This window comes from Malaclemys terrapin, chromosome 1 (genome assembly GCF_027887155.1).
Source record: "Malaclemys terrapin pileata isolate rMalTer1 chromosome 1, rMalTer1.hap1, whole genome shotgun sequence".
Classification (NCBI taxonomy): Eukaryota; Metazoa; Chordata; order Testudines; family Emydidae; genus Malaclemys; species Malaclemys terrapin.
Genome location: NC_071505.1, coordinates 111,613,634 through 111,635,934, shown reverse-complemented (window position 1 = coordinate 111,635,934; position 22,301 = coordinate 111,613,634). Strand labels below are relative to the sequence as shown.

The window sequence follows — 22,301 nt, the reverse complement described above, 5'->3', positions numbered from 1 at the left end:
GAGTTGGAAAGTCTGGGTAACAAGGGTACAGGGTGAGCTCTTTCATCTGTTGTGTGGTGTGCAAGTACCCCAGAGGCACAGAAGTAGGGAAAACTAAGCTAGCCATATACTAAGATAGGAGGTCTGGGGAAGGAAACCCTGTTACAGGCTCCAGTCCCAGTGTACTAGGTGCTGTACAAACATATGATAGAAAGACAGTCTCTGCCCCAAAGAGCTTCCAAACAAGTATAAATATATACTGCAAATATCTGTAAGAATAACCCATCCTTGCTTCTTCCTCCTCCTCATCCCAAGGTCCTGCTGTTAGTATCAGATTTGAGGAACCATCCTGCTGCTCAGTTGATGGCAGAGGGACACCCCATGGTGGTTAGTTCAGACGATCCATCTATCTTTGGATCAAAGGGTGTGTCGTATGACTTCTATGAGGTGTTCATGGGCATCGGCGGGATGAGCGCAGACCTGAGAACTTTAAAACAACTGGCACTAAACTCTCTAAAGTAAGCACACATTCTTGCACTAGGAGTGACACGTGGGAAGATATTTGCCTGCTCTGCAGAGAGCCACCTTATTCTGTTTTCAGCCCAAGAGTCTCCTCTGTCACTCGGGCTGGGGTTCTACTGACCCAAAGTCCTCCCCATGTCTCTCACAGAGCAGTGTAGCAAAGTGAGACTCACCAGCACGGTGCCTCCTGCTGGTCATCCTGCGAATTAGCTCTTCCAGCCCAGAGCACCCTCTGCAGGCCGGTGTCTCGCCTGCCGCTGGCCCCCGTGTCCCTCCCAGACCCTGGTGGCCCTCTACATCCAGGTTCTGCCCCCAGGAGTAACCCACAATCTGGGTCTCCCCAACCCTCTATCCCCACCTTGCCTCAGCGGCTACTGCCAGTCACCATCTAGCCCCCACTCACTGGGGCAGACTGCAGTCTGTAAACTGCTCATCATCAGCAAGGGGGGTTGAACCAGCTGCCTCTGCCTATTCCCAGCCCTGCTCCACTCTAGGCACCCTTTTCTCCCAGGTAGCCAGTCCTTCTCTCTTAGAAGCTAGAGAGAGAGTCTTCAGCACCTGCCTCACAGCACTTTCATAGGGCCAGCTGTGGCCTGATTGGGGCATGGCCCCAGCTGTGGCTGCTTCCCCAATCAACCTAGCCTTTCCCAGCTGCAGCCCTCTCCAGGGCTGCTTTTAACCCCCTGTTCTTCAGGAGTAGGGTAGCCGTCCCACTACAGGCAGGATTTGAGGGGCTTGTGCTATCCCAGAGTCTACCCTGTCCATTGTCAATACAGCCTCTCTTGGTGTGTGTCTCTTTCCCTCCCCTCCCCTACTCCATCCAGTTCCAATTTATCTATGGAGCCTGGTCTCTGGCAAGAGAGGTGATTTTTTTCAAGTCACTTTTCATTTGTTTGAATTTTACTTAGTTGTATATTTTGCAGAGACCCATTATGCATCCTCTGATGGCTTGACCAATGTGCCCAACGCATTCTGGCCTGCATCTGAAGCTTTGTCTATTTTCCCAAAGATGATGCCCAAGCCTGTATTAATCCTAGGCATCCTACAGAGGTTTGGAGGTCAAATCTGTTACTTCCTGCCATTAGGAACAGGTGACAGAGACCTTTTTAATCTTCATCTGAGGTGACACAAAGAGTTAATCTTTCCTAGCTTCCTGCCTTTTCATTTTGGATTCGGATCCTGAAATAGTTTCCCCTCCCCGGCCACCCCAATCCCATGTCTAATCCTTGCTCTTTTTGATCCCACAGATACAGCTCCTTGCCGCCAAAGGAGAAAGCCCAGGCCAAACAGGTCTGGCAGAAAAAATGGGACCAGTTTATAGCTGACCTCTGCAATGCTTTTCCAAGGGAGCTGTAGTGGGGAGGATGTCTGCATGGCAGAGGGAACTGGGGCTACTGCTAATGCAGAGAGAATTCTTTTTCTATGTCACTTGCGCTCAAGCTGTGGCCTGGAGCCGGGTGATTTTGGCCAATTATAGTTAATAGCAATTGCCCACACCTCTATACATTAATGTCTTTGGATGCAGGTGAAGCAGAGCAGTGAGCCTTTAAAACAGAAGCAAAAAGTGCTGTAAATGATCAAAGTAACTAAAGTCAAAATACCATTAAAATCGTGAAGTGCTTACTCACTTTTTAATTCTTGTGAATGGGAGTTTTCCCTGAGCAAGGACTTCATGATTTTGCCTCACATCATTATAAAATAAATATCTCCTCAGGAAATGGATAGTACAAACATCCCACCATCTGAACCTCTTGACTTTCAGGAGGGCAAGGATTGAAAGCGATTCTTGTCTGAGATCTGTGACTGGTTATGTTTGACCCTGGGCCCGGTGCCAAAATAGTACTGCTAGACTGAGGAACCAAGTCTAAGGTCTGACATCTCAAGACGTAAGGGCTAGAAACAAGCTGATGGACCTGTACAAATGCTTTCAAAACTTGTATACTTTATTAAGCAGTGATCAGCAAAGAATGCAAGCACTGATTGCTGAAAGGAGATACTTCACTCTGGGACCCACCTTTGTAGGGATTTCAATACACTTCTCAATTGGAAAAGAACCCCTGACTTCAAGAGGTATCTCTCAGATCCATATTAAATAAAGCACCGATCCAGCACTGGAATCTACTAGTGCAGGCCCCTGCACCCATGTGAAATACTCTTGATTTCAATGGGATTCAACGTGTACTGGCAGATCCCACTGCAGGATCTGGTCCCGGTGTGCCTTTAGTGAGTCCCTGAGTCCATAGCAATCAGATCTCCGATGTATTAAAGAATTAGTCCCTCGATATGGCTTCAATACAGTGCCAGTGGCATTCACAGTTATCAGCTCTGCAGAAAGACAAAGCAGCAACAGCACAATTTAAATAGTAACTAGATAGAGTCCTTTGAAATAATTGTGACAAAAACTGCAGAAGTAGAAGTGATTGTGCCAGGATGATTTCAGGTCTGACAGTTTTGAATAGGGAAGGCTTAAAAAAATTCTGATTCAGATGTTGGCTGTCTCAATTAAATGGATTTAGCAAAATCCTTCAGTATAAGAGTTGTGGGGTCAGATCCTCAGCTGGTGTAAATTGACGTAGATCTGTTGACTTTAGTGAGGCTACACCAATTTACTCCAGCTCAAGATCTGCTCTGGAGACTTTAAAATGTTCTTAAAATTGTTCCCAGTTAACTGAATCTTTCTCTCCAATGCATAAGACTTGGTAGGACTGTCATTTCCAGGTCTGTCCACCTCAGGTTAGTTACTATTATACTAATTATGCTGAGCTGTCTGGCAATAGTGTTTATTTTCACTAATCTCGGTCACAATGCTTCAGTAGAGCACAAATATATTTACCACAATAAGTGGTTCAGCTGTATTGTGTGCATGCATGGTACTCACAATTTTAAATAATCCAAACTCCATGGAGCGTATTTTTGTGTATGTATATTCCCATGCAAAAAATATTTATTACACCCCTGTATCGAAGAGTCACACCTAATTTAAGGTTGCTAGACCGCACAGCCCACCAGTGCAAACCATAAAAAATGCAGAAGTAAGCAATGAAGTCCATTTAATATACCATCCTCACCTCACTCATCAGTTCCTTTCTCAACCACAACTACCTCCATATCATAACCCACAGCCTCCATATCTCTATCTTCCTCCTGAACATCCAATAGCCACTCTTATAAGCAATAAAACTTGAATTGGAGTTTATGTTCACATTTTCATTAATATGGGGTTATTGTGGCTCTCATAAATGATAAAGTATTTCATTCCATATCGATGTGTGAGTGAGTTATGGCACCACATCACAAACACTGGCTGTGAAACATGCTTTTGTTGTAATATTTGGGGAAACTGAAGTGAATAGGGTATGTGTGTTAGTGACTGGTCTAAAGTTAGGTCCTTCTGAGCATGCTCAGTGGATTTCAGTTTGCTACGTGTGAGTGGAGAAGGAGCCTGTATTCACCAGTGAGTTGGGACTCCCTTTGGTGTGAATCTTTGATACAGGGATGTAATAAATGACGGGTGGGGGTAGCTCCCTTTTATGGACACCCAGCCAGCTAGTAGCTATGAAATCCCTCTTAGTAGCTGTTCTCTAATTGCTTTACCTGTAAAGGGTTAAAAAGTCTCACTGCTATGCATAGGTAAAAGGAAGTGAGTGGGCACCTGGCCAAAAGAGCCAATGGGAAGGCTAGAACTTTTTTTAAATTGGGGAAGAAAAAAAAAAAGAGTCCACTTTTGTCTGTCTGTTGTTCTCCCAGGGGAGGTGGACAGGGTAGCAGTTATGCTGTAAGAAGCTTGGGCCACATATGAAAAATAATCAGTATTATACCTAGAAACTACTCATTTAAAACCCCAGATATGTAAGTAGATCAGGAAATGTCTAGGAAGATGTGATTAGGTTTATCCCTTTTATTTCTTTATGGCTTGTGGATTCCTCTGTGCTAACCCCAGGTGCTTTTGTTTTGCTTGTAACCTTTAAACTGGACCTCAAGAAAGCTATTCTTGGTGCTTAATCCTTGTAGTTGCTCTTTTAAAATCTAGCAATAGCCTGAATTCCGAGATGTATTTTTCTTTCTTTTTTTTATTAATAAAGTTCACCTTTTTAAAGAACAGAATTGAATTTTTGTGCCCTAAGAGGATTGTGCATATGTTGTTTAATTAGCTGGTGCCAACAGCTGATTCCCCTTTTTTCCCCTCCGCTCTTCCCCAGGGGGCAGGGGAGGAGGAAGAGCTTGACGGTACACCACAAGAAGGAATTCCCAAGTGCGCCTTCCTGGTGTCTCAAAGGGGTTCTGACTTGGGTGGTGGCAGCATCGACCCATCCAAGGTCAGAGAAAAGCTGTAACCTTTAATACAGTTTAATACAAGCCTGGTGTGGCCAGTATTAATTTTTAGAATCCTTGCAGGCCCTCACCTTCTGCACTCAAAGTGCCAGAGTGGGGAATTTAGCTTTGATGGGGGTGAAAATGATAATATTTCTGTATAACTGTGGAAAAAAGCAATGAGCCGTTTAACAGGGTCACCAGTATCCCCTCCATTTCCACGTTGGCAAAAAGCCTTTAGTAACAGCAATAGTGGCACACACATGCCATACTTATCTTCTCTTGCAGGCTTGAATCTTTGATGGTCTTTTGGCCAGCAACATTGCTCTAGCCATCACCTGCAAGCATTCTCTCCAATGTCTGCTCTACCGTTGCCAGCTCTGGCAAACCAGTGTACCCACACCTTCCTATGAAGGATCCAGTCAGATGTCTGGCATGAATCATGATGTAAGTGTTCAGGGACTCTTACTTCTTGACAGTCAGTGTGGTGCAAGGCTCTCAGTGCCTGGAACCTTTCAGTGGATGGTACTCTTCATAATTATAGGAAGGTTTATACTGTGCAGATCTGATGAGATTGGAAATTCTCCAGCTGGTTAATGCAAATAAATGAAGTGTTGCCTTAAATGGCTCATCTTTGGACCAGTGACCAGTCCAGCGATTGCCCTGCCACCTGAGGTATCCCAGTTTGGGTTAGGTCTGCTTGTAGATACTTCCCCATCACTATTCCAATCAGATTTTGTTTTCAATGTAGTAAGTCTGAATTGAATGGAGGGCCCTGACTTCTCTGTATGTGAATTTGCACTATGTTCCTCCTTGCATCTCTCTTTGAACAGGATCTGTACTCCATGTCAAGATCAGGTCTTCCAGAGACTTTTATAGCAGAGGATGAATTTTACCTCGAAAAGGTCCTACATCCAGTTCTCTTGAGTGATAGATGGAAGGGGGAATGGCCTGGACTGCCTCTCTGCTGGGGAACAGTCCTCTCCTTTATTTTGCCTTATATTAGAAATGGGCCACAAAGTCTGGCTCTGGATCCAAACCTCCCCAACTCCAGGTGTGTTAACATCCAGGGATTTGGGTTGACTGCTTATAAAGAAAGGGTCAGACATATTCAGGTTAGGAGTCAAATGTCCTCAGAGTTGAGAAGTAGTTTGGATGTAGGGTGTAGTTTAGAATGACCCATCTTTTATTATTTGTGATGGTGCCTAAAGAATCCTGACACCACCCTCCACATTATACTCACGGCTCTACAGACATGTAGTAAGTAATTCCTATTTTATTTCTTTCAACATTTAATAAACTTAATGAGTTTTTAAATCTGTTTCCATGCGTCTGTTTCTGTCTCTTGCTCTTTTAAAAAAAATCTTTTGACTTCAGACTTAATCCTGAGAGGTACAATAGGAGTTGAAAGTGCATGGGGCTTTTCAAAATCATGCCCCTAAATCAGGGATTCTCAATTTTGTTCAACGGATGTGCCAAATCTCAGTACAGAGCTTGTCTCATGGACGCCTCCTGTCCCATTTACAATGGCCGGGACCACCTCACCTCCCATGTGTGTTCACGTAAGATTCCTGTGGCAGCTACAGCAATTGCTTACGTGGGAAAGTAAAAGGAATTATCGAATAACAATAATAATATTTAGCTCTTTTATACAGAGCTTCTTGTCAGTAGATCTCACAGCTCTTTACAAAGGAGTAAATGTTTCATCATTATCTCTTACTCTATGTACATTAGAATTTTAATTATTATTATTAGCAGTATTTTTAGCTTCTTTTAACACAATTTATTAGCTGGAATCAAAGAAAAGAGCAGGCATCATATGACCAGCTCAGCAAGTTTGAGGACCTCTGCCCTAAGCAATAATGATCAATGGGGACAGCATTTCCTGTCAGCGAATGAACAGCTGGAAGAACTGAGGGGCTGAGATGAATCCTCAGGAGGTGTTCAGATATTGTAGAATAGAAAACCCATGGGGCCTTAATCTGCCACTTGCTTCAAATGGGTTTTATTATGACTACAGCAGGCCCCACACTTATTACCTTACCCCATCACTCCCTCAATATTTTGTAATATTTCCCCTTTGGTTTTATTTGTTTGAATGGTAAGTGGGTAGCTCTTCATTATAAATGTATTGTGATATTTGTATGGTGTTGCACAGTGGCCTGAGTGCCTTGGCTAGGAGGTACCTTAATAAATTAAATGTTTATGCCCTGATCACTAATAGCCAGGAAATGCCTGACACATTTGTGGTTGTTAGGCAGGCCATTTGTCTGGTTTTAACAAGCTGGACAGTCCTGTTTTTGTCTGGTTTGTTCCCTGTCCAGTGCTGATGTAAAACCAGACGTGGTTTTGTCCTCTAGCATGCACGGAGGAGGCCATTTTGCAGAGTACCCTGCTTCACCTCTGCCAGTAGGATCTCACATGCATGCTGTGTGTGAGGTCACGCTGGCAGTGGTGGGGTCATGCAGGTGGGAACAGGGACAATGAGGGCCCACGTCTTGTATTCTGGGCATTCATCATAGGGTGACTATCTTTGCTTGATGGAAATAAGGGAAAACCACAAGGGAAAAATACTTTTTTAAAGGACATTTTAGTGAAACACCATTTCCCTTAGCATATCATATATTTTCTCTCAAGTGTGCATTTCCACTGTCCTCAAGTTTACAATGCAATTAAGTACCATTTTAAACATTAAATTGAAGTTTATCAGTTTTAATAGGTTTCAATACATCTTAAAAAAAGGGACAGGTAATCACTCTAAGGACAAATCAATTAAATAAGGGATGGTCCCTTCAAATAAGGTACACATGGTCACCCTACCACAGATGTCACAAATCATGCAAATAAAAACATTAAGAGAAGGAAAATAAAATAGCTGCTTTTTAAATGGTTGAAACTAGAATTGAGCCCTTAGATCTAAACTTCCTGTCAGCTACAATCTCAACAATGGGACTGAGTAAATTCCAGCGCCAAGTTTTTGTGGCTGACCTTTAGAGCACAGACCCCCTCTAACCATCACACCTGAACTCATAATGCTATTGAGATGTGGCCCAATCAGCAACCACCACTCAGCCTGCCTCAATATATGAACAAACTCTTCTGGCCTTGGTCACTGTATCAGTCTCTCATTGCTAGGAAAAGACCAGTTCTTTGAACAGAACCTCTTAGCCATGTGAACAAACAACAAACAAGCCCTGTAATGACTAATCAGGTAATTAATTTATTTCTCTCTTGTTTTTCTTCTTCTTCAGAACTTTGTGTTTTCAGGGGTTACAGCTTCAATATTGACAAGAGGGTCAAGCATCTTCTATCTATTAATAGAAAGGATGGGTGTGGGCCCTCACCACTTCTGGCTGGTCACTAGTTTCTGGTAGTGCCCTCCCCAATGGTCATTACAGTATATGAAATGCATTTTAGTATATTTTTCTTTCCCTTTGACTTGCCCATCACTAGATGAGTATGGTGCAGGCTGAGCAGCTGTGCAGAGGAGGAGAGGCGGAAGGCAGTTGGCTGTCCTACCACTGGTAGGGACTCAAGACATTAGAGCCAGTGTGTGGGAGGAGGAAATCAGGCTGTAAGTGCTGGCTCTTCTGAAGCTGATGCCAGAAGGCCAACAGGGCAGGGTGGTCACAGGTGAAAGGATCTACAGGTGGGTATTACTGTGCCTACTGCTTCTGCTACAGGACAATCACTTGAGTTGCTGACCATACATAGCCCCAAAAAAAGGGGTCCAAGCAACTGGTTGCTTTGTCTGTTGTTAAAGTCAGCCCTGGAAAGAGAAATCTGGGTTTAAACACTGGTGCTGAGAGTGAAGAAGGGAAAATGGGAACAGTGCCCTGGTGGCAATGTGGTGATGGGTGGAGCAGGAAGAGAAAGGTCTGGTGCTCCAGTGGGGTGGTGGAGGTGAGGACTCTGAAGGTAGTGATGATGGGGTGCTGTGGAGCGGGAGCTGGAATTTGGCAGCTGCATTGTGTGGGGAAGGAGGATTAAGGCCCAATGTCACCCTACAGGAAAAAAGACCCCTCACATTGGAGTTAATGGGAGTTACACTATCCTGTGAATGGGAATTGATCCAGAAGGGATTTAGTGCAGAGCGGAGAGAATCAAGGTATGGCAGTTGCTGATGCTGGAATTATCTGGATTCAGCAGCCAATGGATGGTGTGTGTTGAGGGACAGATATTTGTTTGGCAGCCATGTTGTAGTAGTTTATTGTGAATGGCATGCAACCTTCAGCCTGTTGGATAGTCTTATTTATAAAAATAGGTACAGTCTCCTTTCCCACCTTTACAGGAACACTTGCTGTAACTGGCTGGAGGGCAAACGTCATTTGTGGGAGCCTGTCCAAATGCAATAACTCTGTAATGAGCAATGCTCCCCCCCCCCCCATCACAGAACCAACCCCCATTGCACAAAAGGCTGATCTCTGCATTAGTTATATGGAGTAATGAGCCTAAAGACATCTGCCCCTAGAACATGGTTCCAGCACCCGCCCTTCTGTGGTGAACATAAGGCCCTGGTTCACTTCAGCATTTAGAAGCTTCAAGAAAGTGTTATCCAATACCAGCCACTTTCACTGACATGATTCCTGGGCAGAAAATACTCTAGAATATATGTACCCAATCAAATGTTTCTTTAACAAAATATTAATATATCTTGGGAGGAAACGGCCCTCTCAATCTGGGGTTACTGAACCTGTAATTTTAACTGGGACCTATCTGTCTCCAATAGGAAATTAAAGATTCTGAGGCTGTCCTCACGGCTGACCTGAAAAACTGACAGCAAGAAAATTTCAATTTTTGTTATAAACTATTAAATTATAAACTATTAAAATATATCCCCATCTTAAATGTTGGCACTTTGGACCCCTTTCTGCTACCCCTTCCAGAGAGGTGGCCTTTTGCTAAGATCACTTATATCAATTTAACATTCAATATGTTCTGGGGACTTGCAATGGAGATGGACTTAGTTAACCGGTGGGCATTTTCTGTTTTACTGTTTACTGAGTGCCAATAGTATGCTAATTTTTCTAACTGTGATCTCCAACTTCTATTACCTTATTAATGCATCAGTGGTTGTATTCTTGTGGTACAAAGTGACACCTGCTGGCCAGTTACAATAATATTGTTTGAATTCCTGGCACGAATGAAATGCAGGGTGATCTCTGCAGGTGGTGGGAGACATCTGGTGTGGGGTATCAGAACTCACAACTGGCCTGTCCTTAGAATGTGGCGTACAATGGGTCCTAAAATAAGCAGTGTTTTTCATCCTGCTTTTTACCATGGATGTACCAGGATCTGCAAAGCAACCTTTATACTAGATTTTCAAAATTATATGAAAAATTACCAGCCTGGAGACACCATCTACTTGCTGCCCTTTGCCATGGGCATGGTGATGAGACTGAAAGTATTTGCTAGTTGAGGGTGACACACTGTAGGCCTTTGTTGCCTCTGTAGGCTGAGCTTAGTGCACATACCTGCGGTTACTTGCAGTCTTCCCCACAAGCTCCCTGTGTGCCACCCTCCCACCCCTCTCGATTCCAGCGACTCCCTGCAGCCCCCACCTTCCCCCCCCCCCATGCCACAGGCTCTGTACCTCCCATCTCTGTTCCCTCTCTGCCATCTGTCAGGGTCTCTGGGTGCCCCCAGCTCCCGCTGCCTCCCCCACTCCTCATACTAGGCTCCCCCCCCTGCGGTTCTGTGTGCCCCCCCAATGCCAGGCTCCCAGTGCGCACCCCCCTCCCCACATTCTTATTGGCTGTTTCTATCTCGGCCAACAATGGTGACAAGGCTGCTCGGGGCGCCCGACCACCAAGGAAAAGCCCGGGGAGAACAGCCCCGCCAGGCCGCGCGTGCTGCCCTGTGACGTCATGAGGGTTTGGGCCGGAGAGACGTCATCTTAACGCACTGTGACGTAAGAGGCTTTGTGCCAGCCAAGCTGCGGGGCTGGCGCGCCTTACTTAGGCTCTGCAGGGCTCGCAGCCGCCACCAGGGCGCAGGCGCGAGGGACAGCAGCGGGCGCGCGGCCCGCACAGCCAGGATAATGACCTCTGCAGCGGGCTCCAGCGCCGGCTTGAGGCGAAGCTCAAAAACTACAGTATCCGGCATGCCCCGGGACGCAAAACCCCCTTTCCTGCCAGCGCTGAGCTGGAGCTTTGCATTCTGGAAGATGGAGTCCTGGAGCATCCACGCCGGCCGCCGCGTGGCCGGAGGTGGAAACACAACTACCATTTACCATGATGCCTTGCGCCCGGGGCCATGGAACCTGCGCCGCGTTCTGTGAGGCATGCTGGGAGCTGTAGTTCCCTCCAACCCCCAGCGAGAGAGTCGGACTCCCTTGTGGGCCCCGCGTTCTTGTCCTCTGATTCGCGGTGGGGGGGCGAGGAGGGGCTGCTCGCGGCAGCGGCGGGGGATGGGTCTAGGTTGCCTGCGCTGCGCGAGCAAAGCTGCTATGAGGCGATGGCGGCGCGGGGGGCTTTGGGCGCTGCCCCCGAGCAGCCAGAGGGGCCTGGGCGGGGGCCCCCTCGGGGTGACTGAGGTAAGAGCCCCGGTGGCCTGGGCTGGGCGGGCGCTGGGGGTTGCAGCCTGTGGGGCGCGGGGGCAGATAACGGAGCGGGGTTAGGGTGACCAGACAGCACGTGTGAAAAATCGGGACAGAGGGTGGTGGTGGGGGATGGGGGGGGGGGGAGAGGATAATAGGAGCCTATATAAGAAAAGGACCCCAAATCGAGACTGTCCCTATAAAATTGGGACATCTGGTCACCCTAGAGCTGGGGGATACGTATCGTGCTGGCTCTGGCTGGGACAAGGGCAAGAGCTCTGCTGGCTTGTTGTTTGGTGGGGCTTGGCTGGTGGGTGAGGACAAGGGGGTGAAACCCCAGGGATGTGTGTGTGGGGGGAGTCCTAGTGGCTTGAGTGGGATTCCTGGGCTGACTTCCTGACCGTGCCACACACTCCCCATGTCTGTGCCTCTGCTTTTCTAGCTGTGTCATAGGGGCCTCCAAAACCTCCCCATCTGGTGCAAGTTTCTGAAGTGCTTTGGAAGTGTGACTTGCTCCATACGGACTGGTACAGTATTTCCTATGAAGCCACCAGAAGCTCCAGTTAAGGCAATGGGTAGCAGTAGAGCGTGAGATTTTTCTCTCCTGGTCCTGGGACAAGCAGAAATAGTTCATTGATTTATTTGTATTTTTAAAATCATCACAAGAGGCTCCTCTAATTGTTGACTAAAAAATACACTAGATGACTATGTCCACAAAAACATAAGAATGGCCTTACTGGGTCAGACCAAATGTCCATCTAGCCCAGTATCCTGTCTTCCAACAGTGGCCAATGCCAGGTGTCCCAGAGGGAATGAATAGAACAGGTAAGTGATCCATCCCCTGTCACGCATTCCCAGCTTCTGGAAAACAGAGGCTAAGGACACCATCCCTTCCCAGCCTAGCTAATAGCCATTGATGGCCCTATCCTCCATGAACTTATCTACTTCTTTTTTGAACCCTGTTATAGCCTTGGCCTTCACAACATCTTCTGGCAAAGAGTTCCACACGTTGACTGTGCGTTGTGTGAAAAAATATTTCCGTTTGTTTGTTTTTAAATCTGCTGCCTATTCATTTCATTTGGTGACCCCTAGCTCTTGTGTTATGAGGAGTAAATAAAGTGTTTACTCTTCTCCACACCAGTCATGATTTTATGGACCTCTATCATATCTCCCCTTAATCATTTCTTTTCCAAGCTGTCAAGTATCAGAGGGGTAGCCATGTTAGTCTGGATCTGTAAAAAGCAACAGAGTCCTGTGGCACCTTTAAGAGTAACGGATGTATTGGAGCATAAGCTTTCGTGGGTGAATGTCCACTTCGTCAGATGCCACATGACTCTCTGTTGCCTTTTCCAAGTTGAAAAGTCCCAGTCTTATTAATCTCTCCTCATATGGCAACTGTTCCATACCCCTTATCATTTTTGTTGCCATTTTCTGAACCTTTTCCAATTCCAATATATCTTTTTTGAGATGGAGTGACCACATCCTCATGTAGTATTCAACCTGTGAGTGTACCATGGATTTATATAGAGGCAATATGATATTTTCTGTCTTATTATCTATCCCTTTGAGCCTGCAAACGAGGCTCGCAGCTTGTGCCAGGAGGAGAGGGAGTCTGGTCACAAGTCATGGGAAGCAGTGGCTCCTTTCCTGATCCTGTCTTGTAGAGCAGAATCCTAACAGGGATGCTGGAAAGTGTTCACTCACTGCCTGCTCCTTAAGGAACACATAGATGTTAATGAAAGGCACACTTTAAAATGCCACGTGAACTGTGCACTAAATAGTAGATGGGCACTGGTGTCACTGTCATGTGTCATGCATTCTGGCACATTAACAGCTGTGAATTGTCCATAGAACTGGGCTGAAGGTAACTGTAGCTCACTCTGCTTTTATTTTCTCACCATTCTGACCAAATCAGTGCCCCAGTGACAGAACTTATGGTGGACTGTAGGAAGCCCCAAATAGCCACCTACTTTGCATGTTCCTAAGGCTGGCTCTGGGCAAGATGCTCTGGGAGAGGGGCAGCCAGACTCCCGGGTAGCCAACTGGATATTGGGTAAATATGGCAGCTTGTTTCCTGAAGGAGCTTTTGATCTGGAACTGGTAAGTATACTGTAGTCATGCTTCTGGACCATCTCATCTCCTTCCCAGGGGCATTTTCTCCTTGATTTCTGTAAGAGCAGAGCATGGTGCAGTCCAAATCAGTTTGCATCACTCTACCATAATAAGCAAAAGCCAGAGATGGGTTGGAACCACAGAGATGGGATCTATTCAGTTAGCCCCTAATTAGGAGATATGGACCAGGTGGTCGGGTTCAGACTCATTTCTGTTAATAACATTTGCCACTCTTTTATATAGGCTTCTCCACCACAGATCTCAAATTGCTCACAAAAATAAATATCATTAGACCTATTTGACAAATACGAAGTTGAGGCACAGAGGTCAGATGATGGCCAGCCTCACACAGTAAATCAGTGGCAGAGTCAGGAATGAAGCTAGGACTCCTGACTTTCAGAAATTGGACTACGTTGCCTCCCTTTAATTACACATGTTGGCATTTTCTTACTAAAGTGGGGAGAGGGCATGTGGTGAGATTGGATGAGTGTTGATAGGTTGGGAATAATACTCCTTCTTAGCCGCCGCCTTTTTTTTTTTTTCAGGAGCAGCTGGTCACTTTTAAAAAGAACCTTTTGTTCTTCCTCTCTCTGTTTTTTTTTTCCCAGTGCCGCAGTAATTGCTATAAATCTGTTTATGTTGCAGACTCCTCCGACCTTTGGGTTCCTGTTTGACATTGATGGAGTGCTTGTTCGGGGACGCTATGTGATTCCTGCTGCCCAGGAGGCCTTCCGGAAACTGGTAGACTCTAATGGACAGCTCCGGGTGCCGGTAGTCTTTGTGACAAATGCTGGGAATTGCTTACAGGATGTCAAAGCCCAGGAACTCTCCGATGCTCTGGGGTTGAAGGTAACAAGAGAATCAACCCCCTCTATCCTGGGGCATTGGGTGGAGGCCTTGGGTTTTAAATTGAAGCTACACAGGTTTTAAAAAAAAAAAAAAAAAGTACATGTGCGGGAGACTCTTCACTTTGACAGCAGAAATCCCATGTCTCTCTTCATCAGTGTCCCCCTACCAGGAATTCGGTGGGAATCCATTGTCATCAGTCATTCACTTTATTTAACTTTCTTCAGCACTATAGGATTGCAAAATCAAAGCTAAAAGAAGAACCCAAGTTTAGTCAAAATTAGAAACTAAGCATGTAAATAGCAAGAGAGCCAGTTAGAGGCCCTGCGGAGATGTTCTTGTACAATATACAGCTGGTCACTTGAAACTAGTCTGAGATCACATTTCATGCACACTGCCAAACAGCCATCAGCGGAGAACAACATGCTCACTAGTTGTCAAAAGGCTTCTTATCCCAGCTCCACTTCGCTAGGCTGGCCAGTCACCTATCCCAGTGTCTGTAACTGAAAAGACCATGTCTGAGCTGGAGGAAGGAGATATTCTACTGCTACAAAACAAGTCCAAATGGTTCTGTAGCTGCACAGCTGACATCAGCACTGCCCTGCTGCCAGTTCTGTCCTTACCATAGAGCTAATTCATTCACATGTTTCTTGTATCGGAGCAGCAAGTAAGACCCAGTGGAGCAAGGTAACCAGGTATACTCTCCAACTAAGAATTTTGGAGCAGTCGGATCAACCCATTAAGTCCAGAGATTTAAAGCTGTTCAATCCAGACTAGTTCTCAAAGCTGTGTTTTAATTCACCAGGCTCAGAAGGATAGTGGCTGGGCAGGCCCTATGTGTTCAGTCCCTACACTGCTAAGCACCCCAATGTTGCTATCTAAATGATGATGGCCCTTAGTTCATTAGACATCTGGGGCTGGTAAGAAGGCCATCAAAAGATGGTGCTGGATTGGTTCTAGCCCAAGATATTCAGTGGGGTGGAACGTGTGGTGGCCTTGTTCTCAGAGGTCTAGCTCCACTTCAGAATCTGCTCCTAGTGACATGGTGAGTAGAATACAGTGGAGTAGAGAGTATTATCTGTATGCAAGTTTGTTTGGGTAGTGGTTATGTATGCAGAGTTCTTCTCTGTGTTGGCTTAACCAGCTGGAACTCAGCCTGCGGCTGTGGGTTGCCCTGGTTGTCCACCTCAGTTAGGGTGACCAGATGTCCTGATTTTATAGGGACAGTCCCGATTTTGGGGTCTTTTTCTCATATAGGCTCCTATTACCCCCCCCACCCAGTCCCGATTTTTCACACTTGCGGTCTGGTCACCCTAACCTCAGTGTGGGCTCGTCTCCTCCCCCTACAAATGAAATGAGGGGAAAGGGGGTGTGATGTTGTGCAGTCTATATGGTTTTATAAAAATATGATACATTATATTCACTTAACTGGCATATGCTTCATGCAAAAGGTCTCTTGTTAGGTATCATTACAAAGTTTTATAATCTACTGAGTGTGATCATCCTATTTGTAGAAATGTACCACTCTTGTATCTAAAACTAGAAATATAAAACATAACTCTGAGGGCCTATTGTCATTATGTAAAGTGTGGGCCATTAATGATGGCTTGGAATCTTGATGACTCCCATTAACGAGGACCATTGTCTGCAGATAGCTGTATTTACCTGTGAGTCTTCCTGTATATGTGTGTGCTGGCAAGTGGGTAATGAAGTCTTGCAGTGACATGTGATCATGTCACCTGAACTGGAATCCATCTTTAACCTGGTGCTTTTCCAGTGGGGGGGGGGGAAACCCAGAGGGACAAAGGGTTCCCGCCTTATGCAAAAGATATATATAAAGGGGTGGAAGAGAACACAAAGGGGAGAGGAGCCATCATGAAGAATCCCCTAGCTATCACCTGAGCTGGAACAACAGCTGTACCAGGAGAAAGAATTGTGCCTGGGCCTGGAAGGTGTCCAGTCTGAGAAAAAACTTACTGAAGCATCTCTGAGAGTGAGATTATCTGTATTCAGTTTGATTAGGCATAGATTTGCGCATTTTATTTTATTTTGCTTGGTGACTTACTTTGTTCTGTCTGTTACTACTTGGAACCACTTAAATCCTACTGTCTGTATTTAATAAAATCACTTTTTATTTAGTAATTTACTCAGAGTATGTATTAATACCTGGGGGAGCAAACAGCTGTGCATATCTCTCTATCAGTGTTAGAGGGTGAACAATTTGAGTTTGCCCTGCATAAGCTTTATGCAGGGTAAAACGGATTTATCTGGGTTTAGACCCTATTGGGAGTTGGGCATCTGAGTGCTAAAGACAGGCACACTACTGTGAGCTGTTTTCAGGTAAACTTGCAGCTTTGGGGCAAGTGATTCAGACCCTGGGTCGGTGTTGGAGCAGACGGGAGTGTCTGGCTCAGCAAGACAGGGTACTAGAGTCCTGAGCTGGCAGGGAAAACAGAAGCAAGGGTAGTCTTTGCACATCGGGTGGCAGCTCCCAAGGGCGTTTCTGTGATCCAACCCGTCACAGGGAGTAACAGCTGAGTGCTGTGTGGGGAATGGAGAGCTTCCATCCTGCTGACTCTGGTCTCTTTTTCCTCCTGCAGGTATCTCCAGAGCAAGTGATCCTCTCCCACAGCCCCCTGCATCTCTTCCGTCAGTTCCATGAGAAATGTATGCTGGTGTCTGGGCAGGGGCCAGTGGAGGAGAATGCCAGGAAGTATCCTTTGCAGTTCTGGGGCTATGGACCCTGCTTGTCCCATCAGGGCTTCATAACTGTGCTGTATTGGCTGTGCCTGGGGGGGCAGTGATATTTGGATACGTACTGGGACACCTGTGTGGCCAGCCTGTGGGAGGTAGGGGAGCGGGAAAAGGTCTTTTGATTTATTCTGAGCATCTTGTGGGGAGGGGACCCTTTGGAAGACTTGAAACTTTGGACTAAGTTGCAGTCTGTCTTCTGGATGCGCCCTTGTGGCCTGTTTTGCTTCTTGCACTGACTTGGTTAGTTACGGCCCATGCTTCCTGCCTCCATTTTACTGTGATTGGTGCAAAACTCCTAGCTTCTGTAATCTTTTATATTGCAGTCCATGCCAGGCGGCAGTCAGACATATTATAGGCAGGTGCTGTGCAATCTTTCCTTACACAATTTTGTCCAGTGTACTGTTCTCCTCTGCTAATTGGGTCCCAGGCTCCCCCAACTCTGCTGATGTGTCTGATCTTTAACTCCCTGTGCTGCTCCAAATCTAGAACCCACCCACAAAAGCTTTGCCAAAATATATCTGTTCTATTCTGACCTGTAGATACCAGTGCTGTTTAACAGGTTAGAGAATTTCCCTGTGTTATGCAAGGTCATATTAGATGATCATAATGGTCCCTGGTCTTAAAATCTATGAATCTATTCCATCTCTACTGCACCTGTCTCGTTACCAGAGACTATTGATGGGTAAGCGTCTTTCATAGATCCCAAGGTCAGAATGGACCATTGTTATCATCTAGCCCAGGGGTCGGCAACCTTTCAGAAGTGGTGTGCCGAGTCTTCATTTATTCACTCCCATGAAACATTAAAAGTTTCATGTGCCACTAATACATTTTAATGTTTTTAGAAGGTCTCTTTCTATAAGTCTATAATATATAACTAAACTATTGTTGTGTGTAAAGTAAATAAGGTTTTTAAAATGTTTGACGCTTCATTTAAAATTAAATTAAAATGCAGAGCCCCCCCGGACCAGTGGCCAGGACCCGGGCAGTGTGAGTGCTACTGAAAATCCACTTGCGTGCCGCCTTCGGCACACGTGCCATAGGTTGCCTACCCCTGATCTAGCCTGACCTATATAACACAGGCTATAGAACTTCCCCAAAATAATTCTTAGAGCATATATATATATATATATATTTTTTTTTTTTTAAGCAAAAGATCCAATCTTGATTGAAAAATTGTCAGTGATGGAGACTCCACCATGTGTTCTCTTGCACAAGTTTATCCACAGACTTTTTCTCTTTATCTACATGCAATTCCACTGAAGCTAGTGAATTTGCACCCACTTACCAGGTGTGAATTGGCAGCCCTCCTTCTGTAACCTTTCTGAGAGTCGCTGTCCTGCTGTGCTCTGGAGACTTGAGACTTCCGAAGTTGCCGTGAATGGATTTGATCTGAATTGTCCTCTCTGGTGCTATGGGATGGTCTTCCAGTAATGCCCTGAGTCAATATTGGACTTCCAGAAGAAGTAGGGGTAGGAAATGACCCAGTTTTTATAGGGTAATGGGATTTCCAACTTGGGGTGAGCTGTTTGAAATCATCTACATGACTTAGAAGTCCTACTGAAAGTCACTGAGACTTGTGCTCCTAAATCCCTTAGGTGCTTTTGTAAATCAGCCCATAATCTGTAAAGAGCAGGCTCTATTTCCTTCCTTGACTGTCTGAAATAGTGTGGGGTTCCGGAATGTGGTTACCATAGAGGATGTGAGGAAGGCATTTCCCCTGCTGGACATGGTTGATCAAAGCCGTAGACCAAAGGAGCTGGTAAATATCAACCTGTCTGTGAGACTTGGTGACCTGGGATTATAGCATTTGTATGTTATGGCCTTTGATAGAATAGCTCTGAGGTCATCTATAACTAGCCCTCTTTACACCATTCATTAGAGTGACTCCTGTGGGGGGAGGTTGGGATTGTTACTGAGCTCCCTGGAGGTCTGCACTCTTACATAGCTCTCTGCAATGGCCTCAGCTGGAAGAGGCTAGAGCTGCAGTAGCTTTGACACACCCCCTTCCACCCCCCAGTATCCTAGTGTTTACAACCAAGATTTTTCAAGAATGATTAGTGATTTTGTGTGTGTGTGTGTGTGCGCATCTGTCCATCCATCCGTCTGATTTAAGACTTCTTAAAAGGGCCTGATTTTCAGCAAGTATTGAGCACCTGTCTGAAAAATCAGACCCCGTGAAGACTTCTAAATGTGGGCTTCCAAAATGACTAGTCCCTCTTGAAATTCTTGGCTCTCATCTTTACTATCACATTATGTCAATACCAAATCTGTTTAGTTTTGTATTATTAACCCAGCCTTGCTTGTTTTTTTCTACAGCCTCCTCTGACCACTGACTTCCCTACCATAGAAGGTAAGTGCTATGTTTTGTCCATGTTTATGCTGTTATCCTGCTTGCTATTCAGCCAAGCCAGCTGGATAGCCATTTAGTGACTGGACATCTGACGGAATGACTGATTCAGATGCCGTAGTACACAGTGTTTATTTGTCCCCTTCCAGAAGAAGTATATTGTAGTGGACCAACTTATTTTTATTTTATTTGTTGAATGGGTGGCCGTATGAGCTTCCATGTACTGTATCTCTTAAATGTTTCAGGCGTGATTCTGTTTGGGGAGCCAGTCCAGTGGGAGACAAGCCTGCAGCTGATTATTGATGTCCTCCTGAGCAACGGGAACCCTGGGGTGGAGCTGGCAGCAGTGCCATATCCCCATATACCTGTCCTTGCCTGTAACATGGATCTTTTGTGGATGGCAGAAGCCAAGATGCCAAGGTGAAAAACATATTTGTTAAGGTCACTTTTAGCCTAGTTTATTCAGCTACCCTGTTGATGAGCGCTGCTTGAGACCTAACCTACATCTCTGTAATGTGACTAGGAGACCTTTTAGTGGGGTTACAGTATATATTTGTTTCTCTAATGTTGTTTGAAAGGGTGGCACTATTTGGAGAGACCTCAAAGTTGCGTTGGGAACTCCGGCCAATATTTTCAAAATTGGGCCTTTTTTTATTTAGATGCCTAAGTCCGAGTAGATGCTTTGGTACTGCTAAACCCAACACCTTCATATTTAGAAAGGATGGCTTTCTGCGTCAAGGACTATGATTAGGTGACTTCACAGTTCTGAAGTTCAACCCTTTTTGGGTTGTTGAGGCAACAGAAAAATGTGCACTTTTTATTTAAGTGCAAAAAGCCTCTTCTCTTCTTTCCCTTTTGCATAAACTGAGCCATCTGGTTGAATTCAGTTCACACCTTTCCAAAAGATTCACCACTCTTGGGTCAAGCCCAAGCACCAGACTGCTCATCCCAAGTGGAAAATTAAAAACAGAAAAAGTTTGAGTTTTAAATAAAGACAGAATTTGGCCCATGTCTGCAGCTGCTGGTGTTTCTAAGCCATTCATATGTCTGAAGGTAGATTTGATTTTTTTTTTTTTTTTTTTTTTTTAATTCCAGTGTCTAGTAGTTAGTAAGATGGTCTCAAACAATGAGGAATACATAAGATAAATGTGAGAATCGACATGTGATGCACACTTTTTGGAGAGGCTTTTATATTGGGGGGGTGGGGGGGTGGGTAGGTTCTCTGCGTATTTAATATCCAAGTAAATTCAAAAGAAGGGATGGCAGGGTGGGGACTTCTGTTCTTCTGTCTTCAAGTTGTTCGCATGTAGGTGTGGATCAGGGTAGAGTTTCATCTCTCTTGGGAGATGATCATAGCCGTAAGATGGATAATGGTTTCTGTGCAAATGCCAAAGGGCCAGGGGGCACTGATGATACTTTTTCTGGGGCAGATTTGGCCATGGCACCTTTCTTGTCTGCTTGGAGAACATCTACAAAAAAGTGACTGGCAGGGAGCTGAAGTATGAGGCCCTGATCGGCAAACCCAGCATTGTCACTTACCAATATGCTGAGTATCTGATCGAACAGCAGGTGGAAAGACGAGGGTGGCCATCTCCCATCTGCAGGCTCTATGCTGTTGGGTAAGAGACTACTTCCTGTGTGTTTCCTTAGGGGTCTTCAGCCCTGGTTTTGTAGCAGAGTTTTATGAGGAGTTGTTTAAATAAAAAAAAATAAACTCCTGAGGCATTTCTGGAGCTTCCTATTCTAAATGCTGATCTGAACTGCATTAGGATAAAAGGTCACTAAACCACGACTCCCTGCATTTCCATGAAATTGACTGGAATAGTCAGCCTGCTTGAGTCACTGTTGCAGGATGTGACTGAGATACATAGCGTAGCTCTGGAATTTCACATCAGTGTACTAGCATCAACCAGCCAGTAATTACATTTTACAGCCACTTCAGAAAAGGTCCATCAAACATTCTTTGGGGGCAGAGGGGGGAACAAGAAGGAATATCTTCCTCATAACCAGCATTGTGCAAATGGCTGGACACGGGGCTGTTACCATGTTCCTCTCAATAATGTGACATTGGCCGCTGCTAGAGTTGGTATGCTGGATTAGACAGGCCACTGATCTGACCTGCCAAATTCTATGTAAGTACCTGACTCTAGCTCATTCCTTGCCTTCCCCCACCCACCTTTATGCTGGACCAATCCCAGCCTGCCTATGTTCAAATCAAACATGTGAAGTAACTGATTTCCCTCATCTGATGGCCATGCACAGGGATAATCCAATGTCTGACATCTATGGTGCGAACTTCTACAACCGCTACCTCAAGGCTGCATGTCAGGCCCGTGCCCAGGCCGAGGTGAAGAGGAGTGTGGTGGTGGCAGATCCCCGGAGTGAGGACCATTCAGAGCCGAGGAAGGATTGGTACGTCTCGTTGGAGAGTTGCAAGTCAATTCTGGTCTGCACTGGGGTCTACAGTCCTCATGGAGATGTGCCCGCTGACCCACATGAGAGCGTGGTAGAGACTGTGTTCCACGGGCACCGGGACTTCCGCTTTGACACCAGCCTAGTGGAGGCATCTTATGTGGTGCAGGATGTGAATGAAGCTGTGGAGCTTGTCTTTGAGAAGGAGAATTGGAGCCAGGAGTGAAATGGGAGTGGCAAAATCTACAGTCGTCAGGGTTGAGGAGGGAAGGATTGGGATCTTCTAGTCTAACTTGTCCTAAAGTGTGTGTGTGTGTGGGGGAATTCCCAGTGCATTGTGGGGCCTGATAGCAAAGGTCCCTTGTCTTAATATCAGTTGGTCAGTCTATTGTTACTAGCAGGGTAACGATCTAAATCTGGCCAGGTCCATGTTTACACATTGCTGTTGCTCCTGTGCATTAAACTGTAATGGGAACAGGA

General features: G+C 45.6%; 2 protein-coding genes across 7 annotated transcripts in view; both read left to right on the top strand.

Annotated features, from left to right (window-relative positions):
- The window catches only part of ADA2 (adenosine deaminase 2), a 41,942-nt gene extending 37,345 nt beyond the window's left edge, over positions 1 to 4,597 (top strand). For all 6 annotated transcript variants that reach the window (XM_054035438.1, XM_054035473.1, XM_054035446.1 and 3 more), the window contains 2 exons: positions 295 to 497; positions 1,749 to 4,597. In XM_054035438.1, the coding sequence (XP_053891413.1) occupies positions 295 to 497; positions 1,749 to 1,857 (312 nt within the window). In that variant the 3' untranslated portion in view covers positions 1,858 to 4,597. The remainder of the gene's footprint in view (positions 1 to 294; positions 498 to 1,748) is intronic.
- A 6,547-nt stretch (positions 4,598 to 11,144) lies between these two features.
- On the top strand, positions 11,145 to 22,301 carry HDHD5 (haloacid dehalogenase like hydrolase domain containing 5). The gene is made up of 8 exons (XM_054035428.1): positions 11,145 to 11,347; positions 14,108 to 14,311; positions 16,909 to 17,021; positions 18,728 to 18,821; positions 19,379 to 19,412; positions 19,655 to 19,829; positions 20,840 to 21,028; positions 21,672 to 22,301. The coding sequence occupies exons 1-8, from the start codon at positions 11,222 to 11,224 to the stop codon at positions 22,045 to 22,047; spliced, it is 1,311 nt and encodes a 436-aa protein (XP_053891403.1). The 5' UTR covers positions 11,145 to 11,221; the 3' UTR covers positions 22,048 to 22,301.